The 22581-nt window shown below is 41.9% G+C and overlaps 1 protein-coding gene across 1 annotated transcript; it reads left to right on the top strand.

The window, feature by feature from the left end:
* The first annotated feature begins 260 nt into the window (after positions 1-260).
* LOC120524136 (tripartite motif-containing protein 16-like protein) lies at positions 261-10285 on the top strand. The gene is made up of 6 exons (XM_039746014.1): positions 261-842; positions 4085-4174; positions 5940-6173; positions 7989-8145; positions 8496-8561; positions 9738-10285. Exons 1-6 carry the CDS (start codon positions 261-263, stop codon positions 10283-10285), a joined length of 1677 nt encoding a protein of 558 aa, XP_039601948.1.
* The last annotated feature ends 12296 nt before the right edge of the window (positions 10286-22581 follow it).

Here is a 22581-nt window from a genome sequence, read left to right as displayed (position 1 = left end):
ATATATATATATATTATATATATATATATATATATATATATATATATATATATATATATTATATAATTAACTGTTCACATTAACATTTACTGTTTATCTTCAGTATCTCCTCAGATGTTCTCTCTGTGCTCTCAGGTTTCTCTTTAAATCTCCTCCTCCTCCTCACTGAACACAGACAAACGTTCACTTTAATTTCTTCACAAGTCACTTCTTTCTTTGCCTGACTAAATCTCTCTGCGTGTTTCTCCTCAGACTGAATGATGGCTGAAGCTCAACTGTGTGGATTAGTACAGGATGAATTCACCTGCTCGCTGTGCATGGACACCCTGACTGACCCCATCTCCATCCCCTGTGGTCACAGTTTCTGCCTGGAGTGCCTAACAGACTGTTGGGATGAGAGCCAAGTGTGCCGCTGTCCTCAGTGTAGAGAGATCTTCACCGCGAGGCCTGAACTTCACATGAACACGGTGCTGAATGAAGTCGTCAAGAAACTAAAGAAGGTAGGACTCCGTTCTCCACCATTTCAGAATTATGCTGACCCTGGAGATGTGAAGTGTGACTTCTGCATTGGGTTGAAGTTCAGAGCTGTGAAGTCCTGTCTCACCTGCTCGGCCTCCTACTGTCAGACTCACCTGCAGCCTCACTTTGAATTAGCAGCCTGGAAGGACCACAAGCTGACTGATCCAGATGAAAATTTGAAGGAGAAATTCTGTGCAAAACATCAGAAATGTCTGGAAATATTTTACACAACTGATGAGACGTGTATCTGCTCAAAGTCTGTGGTGACTGGACATAAAAATCATGAAATGGCTGAGCTGGAGACAGACAGAGAAGAAAAAGTGGTGAGTAGGATTTACTGCTTAATAGAAATGAAGTACCAGGGGCTAAGGGATTTGTAAATGCAGAGCAACAGAGGAATCTATTCATCTATCTTATAAACCTGATTTTCTAAGGACAGAGAGCAAACTGAAGGCCATCCTGGTGAAACCTTGTGCATGGCAATGAAACAGTCCAGGATGTGATGCCAGGTACTATCCATGGACAGTCACATTCTCTCATTACTCCGAGTTGATTTTCTATCTGCTCTAATCCTTTGGGTATTTAATGCCGTGGTGGGCAAACTACAGCCAGCAGCCCAGAACTGACACTTAAGAGGGCTGTGAGAGGCACATGAGCTGCTCATAGACATGTCTAACATTTCAGCCCTCACAAGATGTTGCAGTTGGCTGTTGTAAATGTAATTGGCCACAATGCAGTGTCCTCAAAACACAACTCAGGACCCCACCACATGAATAGAGACAGTGCTGTGACATGGAGGGGAGAGAGTTTATTTGCATGTTTGCTTTGTGAGTTTGTATGTGGCTGAGCTCAGGCCTTTTTAGGAGACGCGTTACAGTGACATGCCAACCAAACTATACTGCACGACAGAACCAGGTCTGAGATTCTTACAATAAACGCAGTTACAAATGTCAGTGTAGTATTACTGTAAAAATGTTGTCCGATTTTTATTAAAATTAAGTAGTCAAGCACTTAATCAGTGATTAGAAAAATTAGTGATTAGAAATCCTTCAATATAGTGGAGCAGTAAGGACATTTTGAATGTCAAAGCTATGACTGATTGTTCCCCTTACTGTATGAGATTAACTCACTGACTTCACAATGTGATAAAAATGATCACAAACACACAACACTGAGATGGCAATTGAACCGACGCCCTGAGTTTTAGCCCATAAATATGGAGTAGGGTCGCTGTCAAAAATAACTCTCATCTTTCCACCTTTATGGCACATGCATAGTAACAAAAATCATTGGTTTCTTCTTCTATAGAGAATGCTTCATGGTTCCAATGACGTATTTTTGATAGTTTGTTCACGCCTGAGAATTGTACTCGTAATTTTCAGAAGCAAGCATATTTTTTCAGAAGAAGGCGTGATTTTCAGATGTGCCAGTTTAATTGACATGTGTGAAATGTAAATTTGGTTTAAATTATTACAAGTTCTTTTTGACGGAGATCTTACTCCATAGAAAACAAATAAAGGTACATCTTCTGCTATCCTTATGTTGTGAAAATATTACTTTTTTTACTGGGGATCATTTCCCAGGTACTCCCTGCAGGCAGTTGTTCATGTTGGTTTCCTTTGGGTGCTCCAGTTTCCTTCCATAATTCAAAGACATGCAGGTCAGATGTGTAGTCGATGCTAAGTTGGCCTTTCTGTGTGTATATGTGTGAGTGTGAGTGTTTGAGTGCCGGTCCTGTGATAGACTGGCACCCTGCCCTGATGTTTCCCTGCCTCATGCCTGGTGATTGCTGGGATAGACTCCAGCTGCCTCACCACCCCACCCTGCATGGGTGGTTTATTGCAGTAAGTGTGTTTGGGATATTTATGATAAATCATCTAACAGCAGGTCTGAACCACAGACAGAGAAAGTGAAAGATGATTTGTGTGGACCTTTGACAATTTATGAACTTCAGCCATAAACTGAGCAGATCTCTCCGTAGTTCTGGTGTCCTGGCTGGAAGGTGGTACAGAGACCTACGGCACTGGATTTTCTGTTTAGTCGTTTTCTAAATATATTTAAATTTTACCCTGCAGTATCAGAGTTTCCAGAGGTTTTGTGATCTCTGGATGTAAAATGTAAATTGACAGAGATGAATGAGGATTTTTGGGAAGTGTATTGTGCAAATTTGGGTTTGGTCTCTGCATGTGGATTCAGCTACTATACTTTTAAATTCTTTTTGACTATTTCAGTTTACAATATGAAACCAGACGGGGGGGTCAGTTATCAGCAATGTTCTTATGATTTCACTTGAACCCCTGCCTACCCACCTTTGGAAGCAGTCAGAGCTAAAAGTCATTCAAAAATGTGTTGCTTTATGTGAATGATATGGTGCTCGGTGTCTCAGATCATGGTCATGTGTATTCAGTCTGTTGTATGCATTTCTTAAAAGTCAATTGAATAAGAGTGTTCTCCAGTCTGTGAATGCCAAACTAAACCTGGTTGCCTTTGTGTGATTGTCTCAGAAGATTTAAATTGCAGTAATCATTCAAAGATATCGAGGCACTCTGAATGACAGCAGAGGCTCTGAGCGGCTAGACATCTTCTCTGAAAGTCTACTTAATTTGACTCATTTTAGGTTAATAATACGCCCTTGTTTTGCTCTGTCTTGATAGGCAGATCCTCCACTCTCCCTTATTCTTTGGTCAAGAGTTCTGTCTTTAATTTGAATGCTCAATTTTATGCAAATGCATTTCCAACTTAGGACTTTTATGGAAGTATCTATTTAATAACATTTTAGAATAAACTGCCCGTGGTTTGTATATTGTGAGTGAATGTCTGATAACTGACATAAGGATCATGTGTCACATGTGATGTAAGATTTGTTTTTTTCCATGGGTGCTTTTATTTCATTGGCTGTTGCACAGTGTTGGTCACCATTGGCTTGTTTCATTAACTATTTTTTTTTATCCTATCTCCATGAAAACATGAGATTACAAATTTTTCTTGGGCATCTCTACACAACATCTGATATAAGTAACATATTACCAAAACACTATAATTTAAGATTGGAGTATTCCTTTAAATTGGCCCTGTAACTGAACTAATCCCAATCACTCACGTCTCAGTGATGTCACATATCTCAGCTGACAAAACACATCACAACATTCTCACAAGTCTGACTTGGGTTATCAAAAGATGGCGCAGGTCCTGTCATTGCAGCCATTACGTGTCCAAGTCCTCTTGGGTTTCTTCACCTTCACAGCCCTGTATGTTAGGGTGTATGTGAACTTCTAAAATCCCATATCTTCTGCATTTGAAGAACTAACGTGTGTCTTCAAACTTTCATTCACTTGTCTAACACTTTAAGCTCAAACTCCATCTTCACTCTAACTGCTACATTAAACCTTTATTTTAATTTTGTGTTGCTATTTATATTTTTTTGAGTGAAATCTGTGTGGCACCTACAGTGTGATACAACAATATAAGTTACAAAAAGGCCTCACAAAGAGAACAAGAACACAAAAAGTGAATGTGAATTCTGATAAGACCACGCATGTCCTCTTGTGTGTCCAAACAAAAACAGCTGCTGGTGACACTGAGTGACATCAGGGGGAGACTTGAGGAGAGAGAGAAGAAACTGAGGGAGACGAGGAGGGTGATGGAGCAGAAGAAGGTGAGTGGAATTAAGATGACACATCAAATTAAAGAAATCAGAAATACATGAAAAGCAGAAGAGCCATCAGAGCTTCACTGGTAATGATGAGTAGAGGCACAACAAGGAGAAGGTGCAAGATGATGTTTTATTTTATCCTTAATGGCATTTCACAGTCATCAGTGTTTCTTGGTTTATTCTTTACAGATTCAGAAAGTAGGAAAATAAATTAGTGAAACATGGACTCCCCCACCTAAATCCATGCTGACCGCTCACTAACACTCGTTTTCTTGATGTGTGTCACTTAATCTCTTCTTCACTAATTGTTTCTATTAATGCACCTGTGATACGTGCTAAGCTTATGTTAGTACCCCTCTGGTTCAAATGCAACCCATCTCAGCCCACTTTATCCTTTTCCATGGTTTCAGGTGTGTATTGAGCGTTATCCTCAGTCTTATCTGCACCAACACATGGCATAGGTAAAACGTTTGAGATGATCACTTTGTAAGTTCTGCTGCTCAGCTTTTCTCTTTGCTCTTTACTCTTTACATTTGTTCAATAAGTGTGTAACTCTGACCCTGGCTATGTCATTTGTTCAATCACATGTAGATAACATTGGCAATGACAGCCATTGGCCAGGAAGGTAACACACCATATGAGACTGTCTCTGTAGCAAACCTTCATCTCAACTCCCTAATAATTCAATCCCTAACTATCACTACTGTTCCCTTTTTCTGGTGACTGGTTGGAGGCCAGCAATTAGGATGTCTCATTCCTGCCTGGTATCTCAGGGTCTTAAGGCTCACCATCCAGCTATGAAAGGTCATGTAAACAGATGGACACCTCTAGCTTTGGGGTTGATATTCATGGAGAGTGTTCACCTCTTACCTTACACTTACATCAGACTGTGACCCACCTGTTAATACACCAGCCGGTGTCTTGGCCTCTGCCACTTTAAAGTGCACACTAACCCCCTACAACATCTGGGTGAGCCAAACAAATATTAACCATAGTAACATTGGCAGACATACCAGTAACAATGAGCTGTTAATCAATGAATGAGATTTACATCAATCTGGGAGAAGTAGAGTCACAGCCCTGAGTCAGACATTGAAAAAAAGAAGAGGGACAATAAATAAAGAGCACAATTGTGTTTAATGTCTCTATCTGACAGGTTTCATGTCATGACCAACATGGACCATCTCACAGCCCAAAGCAGAACACAGCTACCCCACACAAGCGTCTGGTCCCTAAAGACTCTACAATTACCTTGCAACACACAGGCTTTTCTTTACAATACCCAAATGACTTTTCTTCTTATTCCCTCCACTTCTCTAATCCCAAGTCCATCTCACTCAGCTGAGCAGTAGAGACTATTTTTACTAACAGACTCAGTGGATTGTCCAGCACATGGGGAGGAAGCAGCCCAGAGGCCCTTCTGGGTTAGAGTCCTCATAATATAATGTCACTGTCCCCCAGTAGATCCTTCTAATAGATCTACTGGACCTCAAAAGGGCCAAAGTCACCCAAATTGGAGAACTGCTAGTGGGACACTGCCACTCAGCATACTGGATGAACATATTGAACTGGGAAACAGTCTCCCACTGCCCCTCCTTTATTATACTCTCTTGTTCAAGCAAGGGACCACCAAACATCTTGACCAGATAACCAGCCAATCCAAACTATCCTTTACAACATTAAACACAAACAAAAGTGTTGTCATGTGTCTCATGACTGGTAATTCTTAGCATGTGACTCAATTCAATTTCATTCTTTATTCAATCAGATATCAGTGGAAAGAGAGGTAGATGAAAATGAGAAGAGCTTCACTGATCTGATGCACTGCATTGAAGAAGCCCAGAAGAAATTGGTTGAGAAGATTAGAGAACAAGAAAAGAGAGAAATAGAAAAGGCTGAAGGAGTCGTAGAACAACTAGAGAAGGAGATTGAGGAGCTGAAGAAAATATATGCTGAGCTGAAGGAACTTTCAGGGACCAAGGACAACCTCCACTTCCTGAAGGTGAGAGCAACACTTACAGGAAATCTGAGCAGACTTGGGTGTGTGGAACCTGAGAACATTTAGAAAGAAATTTTGAAGATATGAGGAGTTAATACATCATGGCAAGAACAGGCCTTTCAGCCTATCACATAATGTCTTTTCAAATTCCCTTAATATTATCAAAATGTACAAAAGTCTCTTGAGTTTCTACCTCCATCTGCACTTTTTCCATGTATCTACACGTATCTGTGTCAAGATATAGATTTGTATGAAGTTTGTGCTCAGGTAACTTTATTTTATAAGATACCACCTGACAAAAGATGACATAAACTCCCTTAATATTTTTAAACCCCTCTGTCAGGTCACCTCCTAATGTCTCCATCCTAAAACTCATAAGATTCAGATCCTTCAAACCCCACAGTTCAGTCTCATCTCTCTTCTGTGGATTTTCTCTTGTGCTGTGAGGTCATTTCTCTAATATGGAGCCCAGCACCACACACAATATTCCAGATATGGACTCTGGATATGGAGATTCTCTTCTTGATTCATACTTTACACATCACAGGCGCTATATAACTCAGCTTCTCACTAGCCTTCTCTACTCTGTCTATTTGAGGCTGGTGATGAGCACATAGTGGTGAACAAGTCTTCATCACAAGTTCCACTTTCTAGGGCAGACATTGCATTGTGTAATTATGCTGAAAGCTTTCTTACTACATTTATAATTGCTTAATTTCATAATTAATTTAATCTCAGAACTCCGATGAGCCCAATGTCTTTCTTTCTGTGTCATGTCAGTTCTTCACCTGTCTGCCTGCTGTCCCCCCTTATCTACACTCTGCTGTCTCGGCTCTCACAGAGTGCTGCATTAAAGGTTATTGAAAGTCGATATCTTATGTCCCTCTACACTGAAATACTCTGACATTAATAACCAATAAATGAATGAGAGGTGATCTCCACATTTAAATCCAGGTTGACTGACCGTCACATGTGTGGCGCTGACACATAACGTATATTACTGGTTTGTCTTCTGTCTCTCTGTTGTGTCGTCTTTAATTTGAAACTTGTCTCCATCTGAAGCACGTATAAAAACTAGAAGGATTAAAATAGGCATTTTGGACAGATTGCAATAATGGGGACCTTTGTGCAGTTTGATTAGGAGTAAGGATTTCTGGGAGCTTGATATGGTGATAGATGTCATCCTACAGTTAAATAAGGAACATAAAAGATAAAGAAAGGGATGAAACAGACACAGACCATCTAAGACTAGTGAGATGATTGTCTCATTTGGGGATTGAGTCCTCTCTTGTTTTGGAAGTGCTCACCTCAAAGAATTTCCAAACAAGGCTGTTCCTGACCTGACAAGGTATATCAAGAAATGAAGAGGACTGTTTGGAGGATTGTGATTGGGTTAGCTGTATACAATATTTATACTCTGGGACAATGCATCTGGAGATTGAGAAAAAGATCGCCAATTCACATCAGGAGTGACAAATATGTGTGGTCATTGTGTGTTGTCTAACATTAAACACTTTTCCTCACGTTATTTGCATACTGTGTGTATTGGGGATGTTGGGTTACAGATCCAGTTGTTGTTGTCATTTACTTTTCTGACTTTAATTAGTTCATCATATTTAATCTGTCAGTGTCACAGAAAGAGGTCTGAGATCAGTTTGACGCTTTACTTGTAATCTGAATTGAATACATCACTTAGTGAATTATAGCTTTATCATCTGGGGAAGGGTGAAGCATTATACATTGATCCATTAAAGATCTTCTAAGAAATGGTTTGTTGGTTCTTTCTGATGTATCATCTCGTCTTCTTTCCAGACGTAGACTTTTCCATTTTGCCGTGTCCTCCCTGCTGATGGAGACTCGCTCAGCTTCACTGTCATTGCTGATGTCTCTTCAGAGGACCTGAGAAAGGAGCTTTCATGTCTGAAAAAGATTCTGGAGAAGATCACTCAGTGGGACATCATGACCTTGACATCAGGTACAGCGTCTGTTCATGTTGTTCACACCACTGAATGTCCTCTTATTGTCCTCTTTTGAAGAACCAGAGTGACGATAAGCAGACATTGAGTTGTGAGACGCATTGAGAAGGCCCGCGCTTTTACATTTAATTATGATCCTTTGATCAAGGATGTTTTATTATATATTAATAGATTTTGATGTTTGTACACTGCATAGTGTTTATGCACTGAAATTTTTTGTGCTTTAACTGCTTGTCATTTTCTGTTTTATTTTACCTGCAGTGCATTTGTAATATGTGTTTAATAATTTAACTAACATCGTACAATGTCATCTTTAAAGTTTTCATTCTTCTTTATATTTAATTTTCAGGTCGTGAAGCTCCAGTTCTCACCCTACAGCCTCCTGAGCCTCAGCGCAGAGACGAGTTTTTACAATGTGAGTTTGTGCTTTGACTCAACAGATCATCACAATTGAAATTGTTTCTCTTTTAAAATCTCAAGTCAGGTCATGATTTGAAAGTGTAACAAGAAGAAAGAGCCGCGTGAGTGTCGTGTGACTGATGAGAAGAAAGTGTGGGGGTGGGTCCTAAGACCAGTGCATTATGGGATAGAGAGGCTCAGGAAGTGAATCACCAAAGCAGTCTGCTGGACTTGAGTCTCTGAAGGATCAGGTGACCTCACATGAAATAAAAATGAAATCCTGACGACTACGCCAGCTGTTCCTGCCACTCAAGTCCAACCTCCAGTTTTATTTTCCTTTTTTTTTTGTTCTTACTTCTCTTTGTTCTATTTTCAAATCTCATCATTCTGTTGCTTTTCTATTTCAGTTGTTCCCTTATAATTTTGCTAATAATGGGTTCTTTATACAGTACACTCCATGTAACGAAAGAAGCCCAATGTTCATCACAACACCCACACACACAAATAAATTTAAATTACAATTAACATACGCATATGCAGTCATGTGACATGGTAAGTACAACCCTTAGTTTTTTTCTTTTTCCTATCTAGACATATTAAAATTTGGTATTCATTTTAACAGCATTTATAGATAATTAATAAAGTTATTGAGATGAAAAAAGAAATTTCCATTTTGCAATAATTTATTCCATGAAAAGTGACCAGACCTCCAATTTGCGCCTGTTAAATCCCCCCTTGACTCTAATAGCTGACATTGCCCCTCACGTTGCCATTCCCTTTGACTGTCCAGAAGTTACTAACGTCAACTCAGATGTTTATTCCTCTCCTCCATGCAGAATTCTGTCAGCTGTGTGACGTCTCAGAGGTGTCTTGGGTGCACAGCTCGTTTCAATCCCTCAGAGCATCTCGATGAGATTCAGTTGACTTGGCCACTCTAGGACCCTCCTTTTCAGTCACTCCTTGGTGCTCAGTGTGGACAGTCCATTAGAACTCTGACCTTGACGGTGACCTTATAGTGTTTATCAGAATTCCAGAATTTTATTTTTCATTCCCACAGATTCTGTCCAATCAGATGAGCTCTTTACTGTCGATGGCATACATTTGCGTCTTGTCAGTGCAGCTCTAGATTGGTTCTTATTAACTGTTGGTGTGGTGCAGCGCCACCCAGTCGTTTTCTTTTGTCTCTTTTCAGACTTCTGTCCACTCACACTGGACCTCAATACGGCACACAAAGACCTCCATCTGTCTGAATGGAACAAGAAAGTGACATGTGAGAGGACAAAGCCTGAATATCCTGAGCATCCTGACAGATTTGACTACTGGGAACAAGTTCTGTGCAGAGAGGTTCTGACTGGGACTCGCTGTTACTGGGAGGTGGAGTGCACTGGAGACTGGATTCTGATTGGAGTCGCATATAAAGGACTGAGCAGAAAAGGAAAGGACAGGGAGTGCAGCCTGGGAATCAACGACATGTCCTGGAGTTTACTGTGTTCTGATTCCCAGTATGCTGTGCGTCACAATGACGAGGAAACTTTCATCAGTGCACCGTACTGCCCCAGGATAGGTGTGTATCTGGACTGGCCTGCTGGCTCACTGTCATTTTATAGCGTCTCACACACAATGACCCTCCTGCACAGGTTCAACACCTCCTTTACTGAGTCCCTCTATCCAGGTTTTGGGTTTTGGCTTGATTGTAAGTCCAGCGTAAAAATTTGCCATCTGACACCATGTGACCACTGATTAGTACTCTCAAAAGGTCACTTGATATCCCCACAAATGCAGATCCTCTTTGTGTTTGTAGTTTGGGGTCAAAATAAACTTTACAGGATGAGTTGGTAGGCAGCACCTCTGTTATTGACTTTGTGGATGAGAATGCAGGATGAGTGCGGCTGTCAGGGTCTCCATTGCTATTGGGTTTGAGTAGCCAATTAGGTGATAGTGAGGGCTGGTGACACCTCAGACCTACAAATTCCAGTCTGACCAGCAGGGGTCACTGTTGACTCAAAGTGATATGTGCTTTAGGCTGACACTAGAACAACTGCTGTTGCCCCTGAGTGTCATTGAATGTCACCGGCTAAGTAGAACAGGCATGGGGTCCTGTTGGAACAGCACTACTGACAGGCAAATGTAGACTTGAGTATCAAGAGCTCCTCAATGGTGACAGTATGTAGGAGCACAGAGTGACAATGTCACTAGAGTATTGTCTTCTCATTTTGCAATTTGTGCCCCTCCATTAAGCACTCAGGGGTCCATCACTTCTGAATGAACACACTGTGAGTGTCTGAAGATGAGGACTCACTGGTCAGTCAGATGTCAGCCATACTGACATGAGTCACTTGATGTCACGTTAGATGTTTAACTGCACCTCCTCCTCCTTGATCCCAGAACTTTAACTACTCGTACCCTGGAAACTCCGACATCCTCAGAAAATGAATTGGTCAGCTGACAGACACTCGAAAAGCAGATTAGAAAGAGAGCACTGATTGGTTAGGGTTAGGGCCACTCTGAATTTTACACAGCAAATTAGATAGATAGATAGATAGATAGATAGATAGATAGATAGATAGATAGATAGATAGATAGATAGATATGTAAGGCACCATATAATAGATACATAGATATGTAAGGCACTATATAATAGATAGATATATATGTAAGACACTATATAATAAATACACTGTAGATAGATAGATATGTAAGGCACTATATAATTAAAATATAGATATTTGGCACTATATGATAGATAGATAGATAGATAGATAGATAGATAGATAGATAGATAGATAGATAGATAGATAGATAGATAGATATGTAAGGCACCTATCTATCTGATTTTTTTTTTTTTGTTTTGTTAATGGTATTGATTTTGTTGTTGCATGTTTTGTGTGTTGTGAATGTTTTGCTTCTTCATCTCATGTTTATGTATTTAGTTAGCTTTGCTGTGCCTCTTTTTTTAATGTTTGTTCCTTGTATGTGCTTCATGTGGAGCCCAGGGGGGCGGGACCACTTCACACTGAGGCTCCGCTCCCAGGGATATTTTAAGAAGACGCTGCAGATGAAAGAGTCGCTCCAGCACTGCTTTTTACCCTGTCTAATGGTCTCTGCTTTACATTTTGATTTTTGGTCTGCCTTTTTGGCCCTTAGGTCCTATCTCTGGTTTATAACAGATGGATTTGTTCACTTCAGGTTTTTCTTTTTTCTGCCTGCCTCTTTTGTTATAAGCATTTCTTTAATCCTTTCTTGAATGTTCTAAATAAATATTTAATTATTCAATACGTTATTTCAGTTTTATTGACCCAGAGATATTTTAATGTTTTTACATTTAAATCTACTTACATAGTAGACACTTTAATCCAGAAAATGTAAAACATTATCAAGTAAACATCAGTCTGGGGACTGAAAGGGAAAAAGTGTGACAGGACAAAGTTATAAAAACTGATGAGCACAAGTGAAGAACTCAGCAGTTCAGATGGAGGTAGGCAGCTCGTTTCACCAGCTAGGAGCTTCACATGATACGAGTCTGGACTGAGATTTGATGCCATGCAGAGGTGACATCACTGGTGTGTGTGTGTGAGGAGGAGTAGAGGACTTCATGAGTGATTCCACATATGTATAGTTGTTGCTGATTTATCTCTAGACAAGCATCATGGCCTGGTAGTTAACATGTTCTTTCAGTTGAATGACCTGAAAAGTGGAGTGACCTCTTGTTTTTACCATCTGTAGTGATTAGATAGCACGTGATGATACCCCTGCAAGTCAATAGTTACAGTTGTCCAAATGTGGCGGGACCAATGGATGGACCACATGTGGAGTGAATCAGCATGAATGAAAGACATTTGCATTGTGGTCAGTGGAGGACGGCTGCTGATTGATCACCACCCCAAAATTGTATACCGACACTGCGGCTGTTAGTCCTAAATGAATCGGTGTGTTGACTAGATGGAATGAATGATATAACAAGGAGCTCCATCCTTGTCAGGTTGAGATGGAGATAATGTTCCTTCATCCAGGTCGAGATATCAGTGAGGCATGCAGAAATTCTACTGTAGATGGCATTTGAAGGGAACAACAAGCACGGCTGTTTGTCATTGGTATAGAACATCATAATATGAGAATCCATGGGACTGGATAACAGAACTTCCAAAGTGGTGACCAGAGAGGATGGGGGGTGACCATGCACCACTGTTTGGGGCATTCCTGTGCTTGCCTGATGCACCAATGTTACGGTAGGATCTGCCCAAGATGTAGGACTCAAACCATCAGACAGTAGTCCCTGTGATGCTGAGGTCAGACAGGGTGACGAGGAGGATCTGATGGCTGACAGTGTCAAAGGCAGAGTAGAGATCAAGGACAATGACATAGTGGTAGATCGAGCCAGCCATAGCGTGTCAACAACAGTCAGCACAGCCGTGTTGGTGGAATGGCCCATCTTGTAAGTATCAAGTAATCTGATCTTGGAATCAAATGACCTGGTTAAAGTCAACATGTTTAAGGGTTTTCGATAAAAGGAGAGGAGAGATCGATCAGTAATGATCTACCTGAGAAGGATCAACTGTGGGCTTTTTAAAAAATGGAATTATGAGGGCCTGTTACATCGTAATAAAAGTGCCTGTTCTGATTGAAGTGTCGTTGATGTGTGTGACTGCAGACACGAGTTAGACATTCTTAGGGTTGAGTAGAAGGGCGACCTCAGCAGGAAGATGGAATTGTCAGAGAGAGAGAGAGAGAGAGAGAGAGAGAGAGAGAGAGAGAGAGAGAGAGAGAGAGAGAGATAGATAGATAGATAGATAGATAGATAGATAGATAGATAGATAGATAGATAGATAGATAGATAACTTTATTAATCCCAAGGGGAAATTCACATAATTCAGCAGCAGTATACTGATACAAAAAACAATATTAAATTAAAGAGTAATAAAAATGCAGGTAGAAACAGACAATAACTTTGAATAATGTTAGCATTTACTCCCTCAGGTGGAATTGAAGAGTCGCATAGTGTGGGGTCTCCTCAGTCTGTCAGTGGAGCAGGACGGTGACCGCAGTCTGTCACTGAAGCTGCTCCTCTGTCTGGGGATGATCCTGTTCAGTGGATGCAGTGGATTCTCCATGATTGACAGGAGCCTGCTCAGCACCCATCGTCCAGCTTCATTCCTACAATAGAGCCTGTCTTCCTAATCAGTTTGTCCAGGTGTGAGGAGTCCTTCTTCTTTATGCTGCCTCCCCAGCACACCACCGCGTAGAAGAGGACACTCGCCACAACTGTCTGGTAGAATATCTGCAGCATCTTATTGCAGATGTTGAAGGACGCCAGCCTTTTAAGGAAGTATAGTCGTCTCAGACCTTTCTTACACAGAGCGGTTGAGAAAGAAGAGAGAGAATGGTGTGGCATGTTCAGGAGGAAGCAAACAAGTTAGCAGGAGTGATGAGAACTGAGAATTGATTGCAGCCACTATGATATTATGGGTCTGTACGATATGCATTTGACATGAGTAAATGAGCAGTACTTTCAAGTTTTTGGGTGAGGTATAGGTAGAGGTAGAGTGGCTGCAGAAGCAGCTGTGGAAATGGGTGATTGACCTGTTCCTTCATTAGCACTGGATTCATGATTGCCTCACATGTACCATAGGGTTTTAACACTAGAATCTCCGAAGCCTACAAAAAAACTCATAATCGCGGGTCACCTTAAATTCCTTTGCACCTCTCCCATCAGCGTCTTTTGTTTTGTAAATGTGTCGATCAACACAAGTAGCAAGCAGCCTGATGTCCCATCACCCCCTGCCACCGCAGCTTTAGTTGTACACAAAATTCTCCCAAATCAAGTCTGTTTTTCAGGGTGTAGAGGGTAAATAATATATCGTTATTTGGAACACATGCATTTCATGTGCACTCTTTGTCTACAACAATCTGTGTAAATTTAGGATCTCAGGATATGCGACGCAAGAAATTTTGAACACATAACTAAAACTGAAAAAGATATTGGGATAGGGTATGACGCACATACACACACATATGTCTGCTTGGTTGGTGTAGGGGTAAGAACTGTAGACTCCAAGTTGGGAGGTGGCAGATTCACTGGCAGGACGATGCCCGACCTCTTGCTGCATCCAAACGGTGCCATCTTTTGCATTTACGCCTGGTGCAGCTGCATTGTTCTTATATGTGAGTGGACGTTTCTTGCAGAGAGGGCTTCTGTTCTCTTTCACCGATGTAGAACCCTCATCCTCATCTGAGTTCACCTCTGTTATAACAAGTCTTTATTTGAAAACAGCAGCATCAGATCAGTGGGAGCATGAATGTGACTGAGAGAATAAAAGTGAATAAAAAAAAATGCTAACCATTATAAGTTCCATACATTTACACCCCCTGTTACAGACTGTGGCGGTCGACAGGGGGCTGTGCCCAGCTGTGATGCCTGGAAGGACCGGGAGAGGGACTATGCCAACCCCAGACCACGAGAGGGCAGCCGCCCTGGTTGTTCTGGGAGCCACTGGAACTGAGCATGGAAGTTCAACCCTGTAAGGGCCCGTGGCCACTGTCGGGGGCACCTTAAGTATTGAGGAGCCCTGGACGTCAGCACTTCCACCACACCAGGAAGTGCCGCAGGAAGATCATCAGTGGACACCAGGAGCACATCTGGGTGGGTATAAAAGAGGCTAACTTCCACCACTCAGGAGCCGAAGTCGAGAAGAAGAGGACAAAGCTCGGGTAAGAGGAGCAGAGGCGGTGAAAGGAAGGACTATTACGAGGCCTGGACTTAAGGGTGTTTGGTGCAGGGGCACTGTGTGCTGTGCGGGACTTTATAAAGACTGTAAATAGTGTAAATAAATATGTGTGTGTTTGAACCATCGGTGTCTGTTTGTGTCTGGGCTGAACTTCCAGAAGACACAAATCATTATATTGCAAGTGAGTGGAGCCTTCCTGGGGAGCAAGGCTCTGGCAGCTCGTGGTTTCTCCAGCACTTCAAAAGTCTGCTCTCCAGGCAGTCCATGGCCTGATGGGGGCAGCACATTTCAGAGTGGTGAAGACCCTGCAGCAGCAACGTGGAAAATTTTACTGGGTTGGCTGCCGAAAGGACGTGGAGCTGCATGTGGGGACTTGCACCATCTGCACTGCCTACAAGGGGCCTACAGATCGCTCCTGCACCCCATGCATCAATACCAGGTAGGGGCACCCATGGAAAGCGTTGGTGTAGACATCCTGGGCCCTTTCCCATGCACTGAGGATGGAAACTGCTATGTGCTTTTCACCATGGACTACTTCACTAAATGGCCACAGGCTTTTCCAGTCCCTGACCAGAGTACCATCATGGCAGCTGAAAAGCTGGTAGCCAAAATGTTTTGCCAGTTTGGGGTACTGAAAGAACTCCATAGTGATCAGGTAAGAAATTTAACTCAAGAAAGTTAAAGTCTGAGGATCACAGTCCCGTATGATGAACTCCCCGACTCAGACCTGCTCAAGAAACTGTTTGCCTTCATCTTGTGATTGTCAATATGTTGTATCCACCTCACCATCCTTTGTAGTGCCCACTGGCTCTGGGATAAGCAGGTGCCGTACCAGGGTGATAAACAGCCACTGGGCACCTGTACAAGGTGGTGGTCATAAATGGAGAAATCCGGCCTTTCCAGAGAAAGCTGAGGAAGTGAAGGTGTTAGTGAGCCATCTTGATTATGGTCAGGATGTGCAGAGCCCACTTCAGGTCATTCCAAGACATTTCCATCTGCCAACTCTCCTTGTGGCGTCCCTTTCAACATACTGTCATCATTAATCTAGATTTTGTGTTTGAAAGTCATTCCTTCTTGTTTTGGCACTTGCTGCATGTGCTCTTCTTACAATTAATGGGTGCACTGCCACGTTGGCCAGGATCTGATGCCCTGTAACCTGAGTGCCAACGCTGCTATTAATTAAATTCCCTGCTATTCTCTTTCAGAAGGTTAGTTTAGAAATGCCCTGCTAGGACTCTTCATCTTCGTCTACCACCTCAGCCTTGGCCTTCATGCCCATGGATGGTGTGCAGTTTTTACCTTGAGCCAACATGTGACAATTGCCCACTGTGGCCACCAGAGGATGTTCCTGCGGCCAAAACCTGACACAGACGGACTCAGGACACAAGTGCAACATGCATACTTTTATTTTTTTCCTGCGGGAAACGTCTTCCCCCATTTCCCACCTGTATAGCTCAGTTCAAAGGTCTACACAAAAGAACAATTCTCTTCTTTCTTTTCCCTCTCTCTCTCTCTGTCTGCCTTCCCTCCTCCTGACAAACTCCGTCCTCTTCCACCCGACTCTGGCTCCCAGAATGGAGTGAGGTGGCCCCTTTTATAGGTCATCCGGAAGTGCTCCAGGTGCTCCACAACCTTTAACCAAGGGCTCAGCAATCATCCATGCACCCCCAGGTGGTGACCATAGGCCCCAGCAGGCTTCAGTTTCAATGCTCCAAACCCGTGGTCCCACTACAAGCCAGAGAGGCTGCCATCTAGCATTCTAGAAGAGGGAAAGCCCTGAATATGCTCTCTCCCCCAGTCCTTCCATTATAGGGCCATCCCAGCTGGACAAGGGCCCTAGCCGTTCGCCACACCATCTAAATCTCTCTCTACTGCTGTTTATGATCTCTGTGATGGACACCTGGGTGAGCTCCTCCAGTTTGCTATTACAACACATGTTCTCCATTCTCTCCACAATTACATTTTACACAGTCAGGTCCGCTCATCCTCACTGATCTGTTTCTGTTTACCTCCTCCAAACGTCTGACTGATTAATGGCTGACAGAGTTACCTAATTACCACATTTGTGACATCTTTATAATTAATAAGTGACATTCTGTTACACTGCACACAATCCCCATGACTTGCTGTTTGTTTTGTGAACATTTTGTATCACACTGACTGATTTTTATTCTTCACTGTGCCATCCTTGTTTATCTCCCACTGACTTTAAATGATTTGCTCATCTTTACTGACATCTCAATTGTCTGCTCAGTTGTTGCTGTTTTCACAGAACTCAATTTGCTCGTTGCTAGTGATTTGCACTGAATGGGGTCCACTTGCACGCCACATCAACAGCATTTTAATCTTGACGACTACACCAATCCCTTTTTGTGGCTGATATTAGAATTGTCATTTTTGAGAGCGACCTGTGATATTTGATAGTCTCACAAACACATGCGTGAAAAGACAAGACTTTTAATTAAAATGATGTTATTGTGACTCCTGGGTTGGACTTTTTATTTTTAACAGGGACCAGGCTGGACTTCAGTGATTCAAGACCTGTTAGAACTTTCCCCTGCTGATTGTATGCTTTGTTATACGCAAAAGTAGTGGGGGACGAGATGTCCATTGTTTTTAAAAATGTTCATAAATATTACACCCTTCCCACTGAAAGATAATTAACTTTTGAGAGACAATTGTTAAATGCTGAATGAAGAGGTGCAGTGCCTGTCGCTCTTGTTTATGGACCTCCTAAATGATGTAAAGATTTTATGAGGAGATTTTCATTGTCGCTGGTCATGACTGTGTCTGATAAAATGCTGACCTTAGGTGATTTGAACATTCAGTTTGTTGTATTTCAGAGCCATTCATCACAGAGTTTATTCAATTATTTGATTCTCCTAATCTTGTTCAGTCTTTAAACGGTCCTACTCATGTCAGTGGTCATATGTCTGACCTTATCATCTGTTTTTTTCTGTCAGTAATGTTAATGATGAAGATGTCTCTCTCTCTGCTGAAATGCCAGCCATACTCAGTGCTGCGGCACCTTCTCAAATGTCATTCCTGGGGTCTCAAGAATCAGCCTTCATGCTATAAATTCTACACTAAATATATTTGTTCTGATATTTCTGTAAATTCTTCTGTTGTTAGTTCTGTGCCACACAATCGGTTACTCTGTCCTTGTAATTCTACAGGCAGATCCACACTTGATTTTGTTGTTCTTGTGAAAATCAGACACTTCATATCTAAAGGCCATCCCTGGTTTAATGACTCCATGCAGACTCTTAGAATGAAGTGCAGAAACACAGAGCGTAGATGGAAAAAGATAAACGACAGACATCTTAGGAGATTCTGAAAACCCGTCTGTCTGAATTCCAGCAGGCTGTCAAATTAGCTGAGACAAAACCCTTGCCTGATATTTCTACCAATGATCAGATGTCTAGAGTTCTGTTCAGCACAATAAGTTACACTCCGTACTCCGACACTCTTAGCTGTACTGTAGGCACTCATACGTGTGAGGAATTTTAGAATTTTTACTGATAAAACTGATGAGATGAGATCTTCTCTCACACCACCTGCCTCAGTTTCTTTGTTGTCCCAGACTTGTCTTTACTGTCTGACTCTGTTTGTCGTCCCTTTCTTGCCCAAACTGTGCCCACTATGAAGCCCACATCCTCCCCTCTTGATGTCATTCCAGCTCATCTCTTCAGAGAGACTTTTCAGGTTATTGCTGACCTGCCGTTGCTACTGTCCCTTCATCCTTTAAACATGCAGTGGTCAGCCTGGGCTTAAAAACATGGACTTGACCCGAGTTTCTTTCTGTCTTATCTCTAAATTGTGATTCCTCTCTAAATTTTTAAAAAGTTTGTTTTTTCACAGCTGCTGTCTTTCCTCGTTAATGATAATCTAATGGAGTCTCTCCAGTCAGGTTCAGAGCTTTTCATAGCACCAAGTCTGCTCTTTTGAAATTCACCAAACACAACAGAAATCAAGTATACAATCAAAGATGGACAATCAGACAAGTGGATAAGGAGCCAGCTAGTTTGCTGCAATGTGTTTGGTTTTATTTTAAACTAATAGACATTCTTTGACTTCTTTCTTGGTAATGATTGGTCTGGTTTGGTCCTTTTGGCCTACAAGAGAAGGAGACATCTGGTCAAATGAGTATTAGAAATCAGAGACCTTGAACTTTAATAGATGACATTTTTGATTCTCTGTGACCTCATGAATTAATAGAAAGTGAGGAGAGTGAAGGCCTTGAGCAGCGTCTGATCAAACAGCTGGTGGAGGTGTCAAATACAGGTGGGGGGTAACATTACAGTGCTGAACAAGGACTCACCTTATGTCAGACTAAATTTAAACAGGACTTGAATTGATATTACAAAGAAAGTACAGGCAAGTTTTCAATAATGAAATTCCATCTTTACATCACCTCACGTCACACCTGTGGGATTCTCAAATATTCTCAACACAAGCTACTGCCACCATGAACCCTGTTATTGACAGCAGGAGCTCTCTGTTATCCAATCCAGAGGTTTTTATATGTCTTTATATAAATGTGTGTTTTATATATGTATTATATGTCTTATTATATATACACATACACATTCACTGGCCACTTTATTAGGTACACCTTGCTAGTAGCGGGCTCATTCCTTTTTGCTTTCAGAACTGCTGTAATTCTTCATGGCGTAGATTTAGCAAGGTGCTGGAAAAATTCTTCAGGGATTTTGCTCCATTTTGAAATGAGAGCATCATGCAGATGCTGTGAATTTCTCGTTGCACATCCAAGATCCAAATCTCCCTTTCTAACATATCTTAAAGTGCTCTACTTGAATGAGATCTGGTGACTGTGGTGGCCATTTGAGTCCAGTGAATTTCTTGTCATGTTAACAAAAAACAGTTTAAGATGATGTGAACTTTGTGACATGAAGCGTTATCCTGCTGGCAGGAGCCATCAGAAGATGGGGACACTGCGGTAATAAAGGGATGGATATGGTCAACAGCAAGACACAGGTAGGCTGTGGCATTTAAGTGATGCTATGTTGGTACTAATGTGTCCAAAGTGTGCCAAGAAAATATCCTCCACACCATCACACCACCACCAGTAGTCTGAACCGTTGGTACAAAGCAGGATGGAGGCCTGCTTTTATGTTTTTGACACTAAATTCTGATCCTACCATCCAAATATCACAGCAGAAATCAAGACTCATCAGACCAAGTGACATTTGTGGCATCAGTTCTCAGTTCTTACCTGACAGGAACGGCACTCGGTGTTGTCCTACCTCAGTTGTAACAAGTGCTTATTTGAGTTACTGTTGCCTTTCTATCAGCACAAATCAGTCTGACCATTCTACTCTCACTACTGGCATCAATAAGACATTTTTACCCAGAGAACTGCCACTCACTGGATATTTTCCTCATTTTGTACCATTCTCCAAAAACTGTAGAGATGGCTGTGTGTGACAATCCCAGTATATCAGCAACTGCTGAAATATTCAGACTAGCTTGTTTGGCATCAACAACCCGGACACGTTAAAAGTCACTTCAATCACCTTTCTTCCCAATTCTGGGGCCTCATGTAAATGATGCATACGCACAAAAATTTTGCGTAAGAACGTTTCTATGCTCAAATTGCGATGTATAAAACCTAAACTTGGCGTAAAGCCACGCACATTTCCATGGTAGCTCATACCCTGTCGTGCGCAAGTTCTGCGCTCGGTTTTGCAGACTGGCGGCACATAGTGTCAAAGCAGTGCTACTGTTCCTGTGTGGTTACCCATTCATTTTTAGATCCACATCCCTGACGCTGCTTTATGAACACACTGAAATTAACGGCATATTGCTTATTAGTTTAATGCATCTGATTGTAATTAACCTGTAACAATATAATGGTTCACAGAATGGTCAAACTATTCCAAATACCATAGCTGCTTTAGCGTTGTTACTCTCACTGCACCTTCTTCTTCTTCTTTCAGGTGCACCCATTAGGGGTTGCCACAGCGGATCATCTTTTTCCATATTGCTCTCACTGCACCATTCAGAGTATTTATATCACTGTATCTGAGTGTGAATCAAAGCTCTACAGCAGCTGATAGGAAAGAGAATTATCAGTATACAGCATCAAGCACATGCTGCCTCAGCATTGCTGTCTATTTGAACTTCTCCCATACGGGAAACACTTCAGAGCCTTTCTAGTACGGACCTCGCGGTTCAGAAACAGTTTCATCCCAAGAACTATAAACACACTCAATCAGTCCATCAAGTGCTCCTTTTAGAACCGTTTGCTCTTATAAGTACAATTATCTCATTGTAAACTTCCATCCATTCATCCATTATCCAACCTACTACAGTGCATCCGGAAACTATTCACAGCACATAATTTTTTCCACATTATTGTTATGTTACAGCCTTATTCCAAAATGGATTAAATTAATTTTTTTCCTCAGAATTCTACACACAACACCCCATAATGACAACGTGAAAAAAGTTTACTTAAGGTGTTTGCAAATTTATTAAAAATAAAACAATTGAGAAATCACATGTACATAAGTATTCACAGCCTTTGCTCAATACTTTGTCGATGCACCTTTGGCAGCAATTACAGCCTCAAGTCTTTTTGAATATGATGCCACAAGCTTGGCACACCTCTCCTTGGCCACTTTCGCCCAATTCCTCTTTGCAGCACCTCTCAAGCTCCATCAGGTTGGATGGGAAGCGTCGGTGAACGGCCATTTTAAGATCTCTCCAGAGTTGTTCAATTGGATTTAAGTCTGGGCTCTGGCTGTGCCACTCAAGAACATTCACAGAGTTGTCCTATAGCCACTCTTTTGATATCTTGACTGTGTGCTTAGGGTTGTTGTCCTGCTGAATGATGAACCATCACCCCAGTCTGAGGTCAAGAGCGCTCTGGAGCAGGTTTTCATCCAGGATGCCTCTGTACATTTCTGCGGTCATCTTTCCCTTTATCCTGACTAGTCTCCCAGTTCCTGCCAATGAAAAACATCCCCACAGCATGATGCTGCCACCACCATGCTTCACTGTAGGGATGGTATTGGCCTGGTGATGAGCAGTACCTGGTTTCCTCCAAACGTGACACCTGGCATTCACACGAAAGAGTTCAATCTTTGTCTCATCAGACCAGAGAATTTTGTTTCTCATGGTCTGAGAGTCCTTCAGGGGTCTTTTGGCAAACTCCAGGCAGGCTGCCATGTGCCTTTTACTGAAGAGTGGCTTCCGTCTGGCCACTCTACCATACAGGCCTGATTGGTTAATTGCTGCAGAGATGGTTGTCCTTCTGGAAGGTTCTCCTCTCTCCACAGAGGACTTTCT

This window comes from Polypterus senegalus, chromosome 2, assembly GCF_016835505.1.
Source record: "Polypterus senegalus isolate Bchr_013 chromosome 2, ASM1683550v1, whole genome shotgun sequence".
NCBI classification, from domain to species: domain Eukaryota; kingdom Metazoa; phylum Chordata; class Cladistia; order Polypteriformes; family Polypteridae; genus Polypterus; species Polypterus senegalus.
This window is presented reverse-complemented; position numbering and strand designations above follow the sequence as displayed.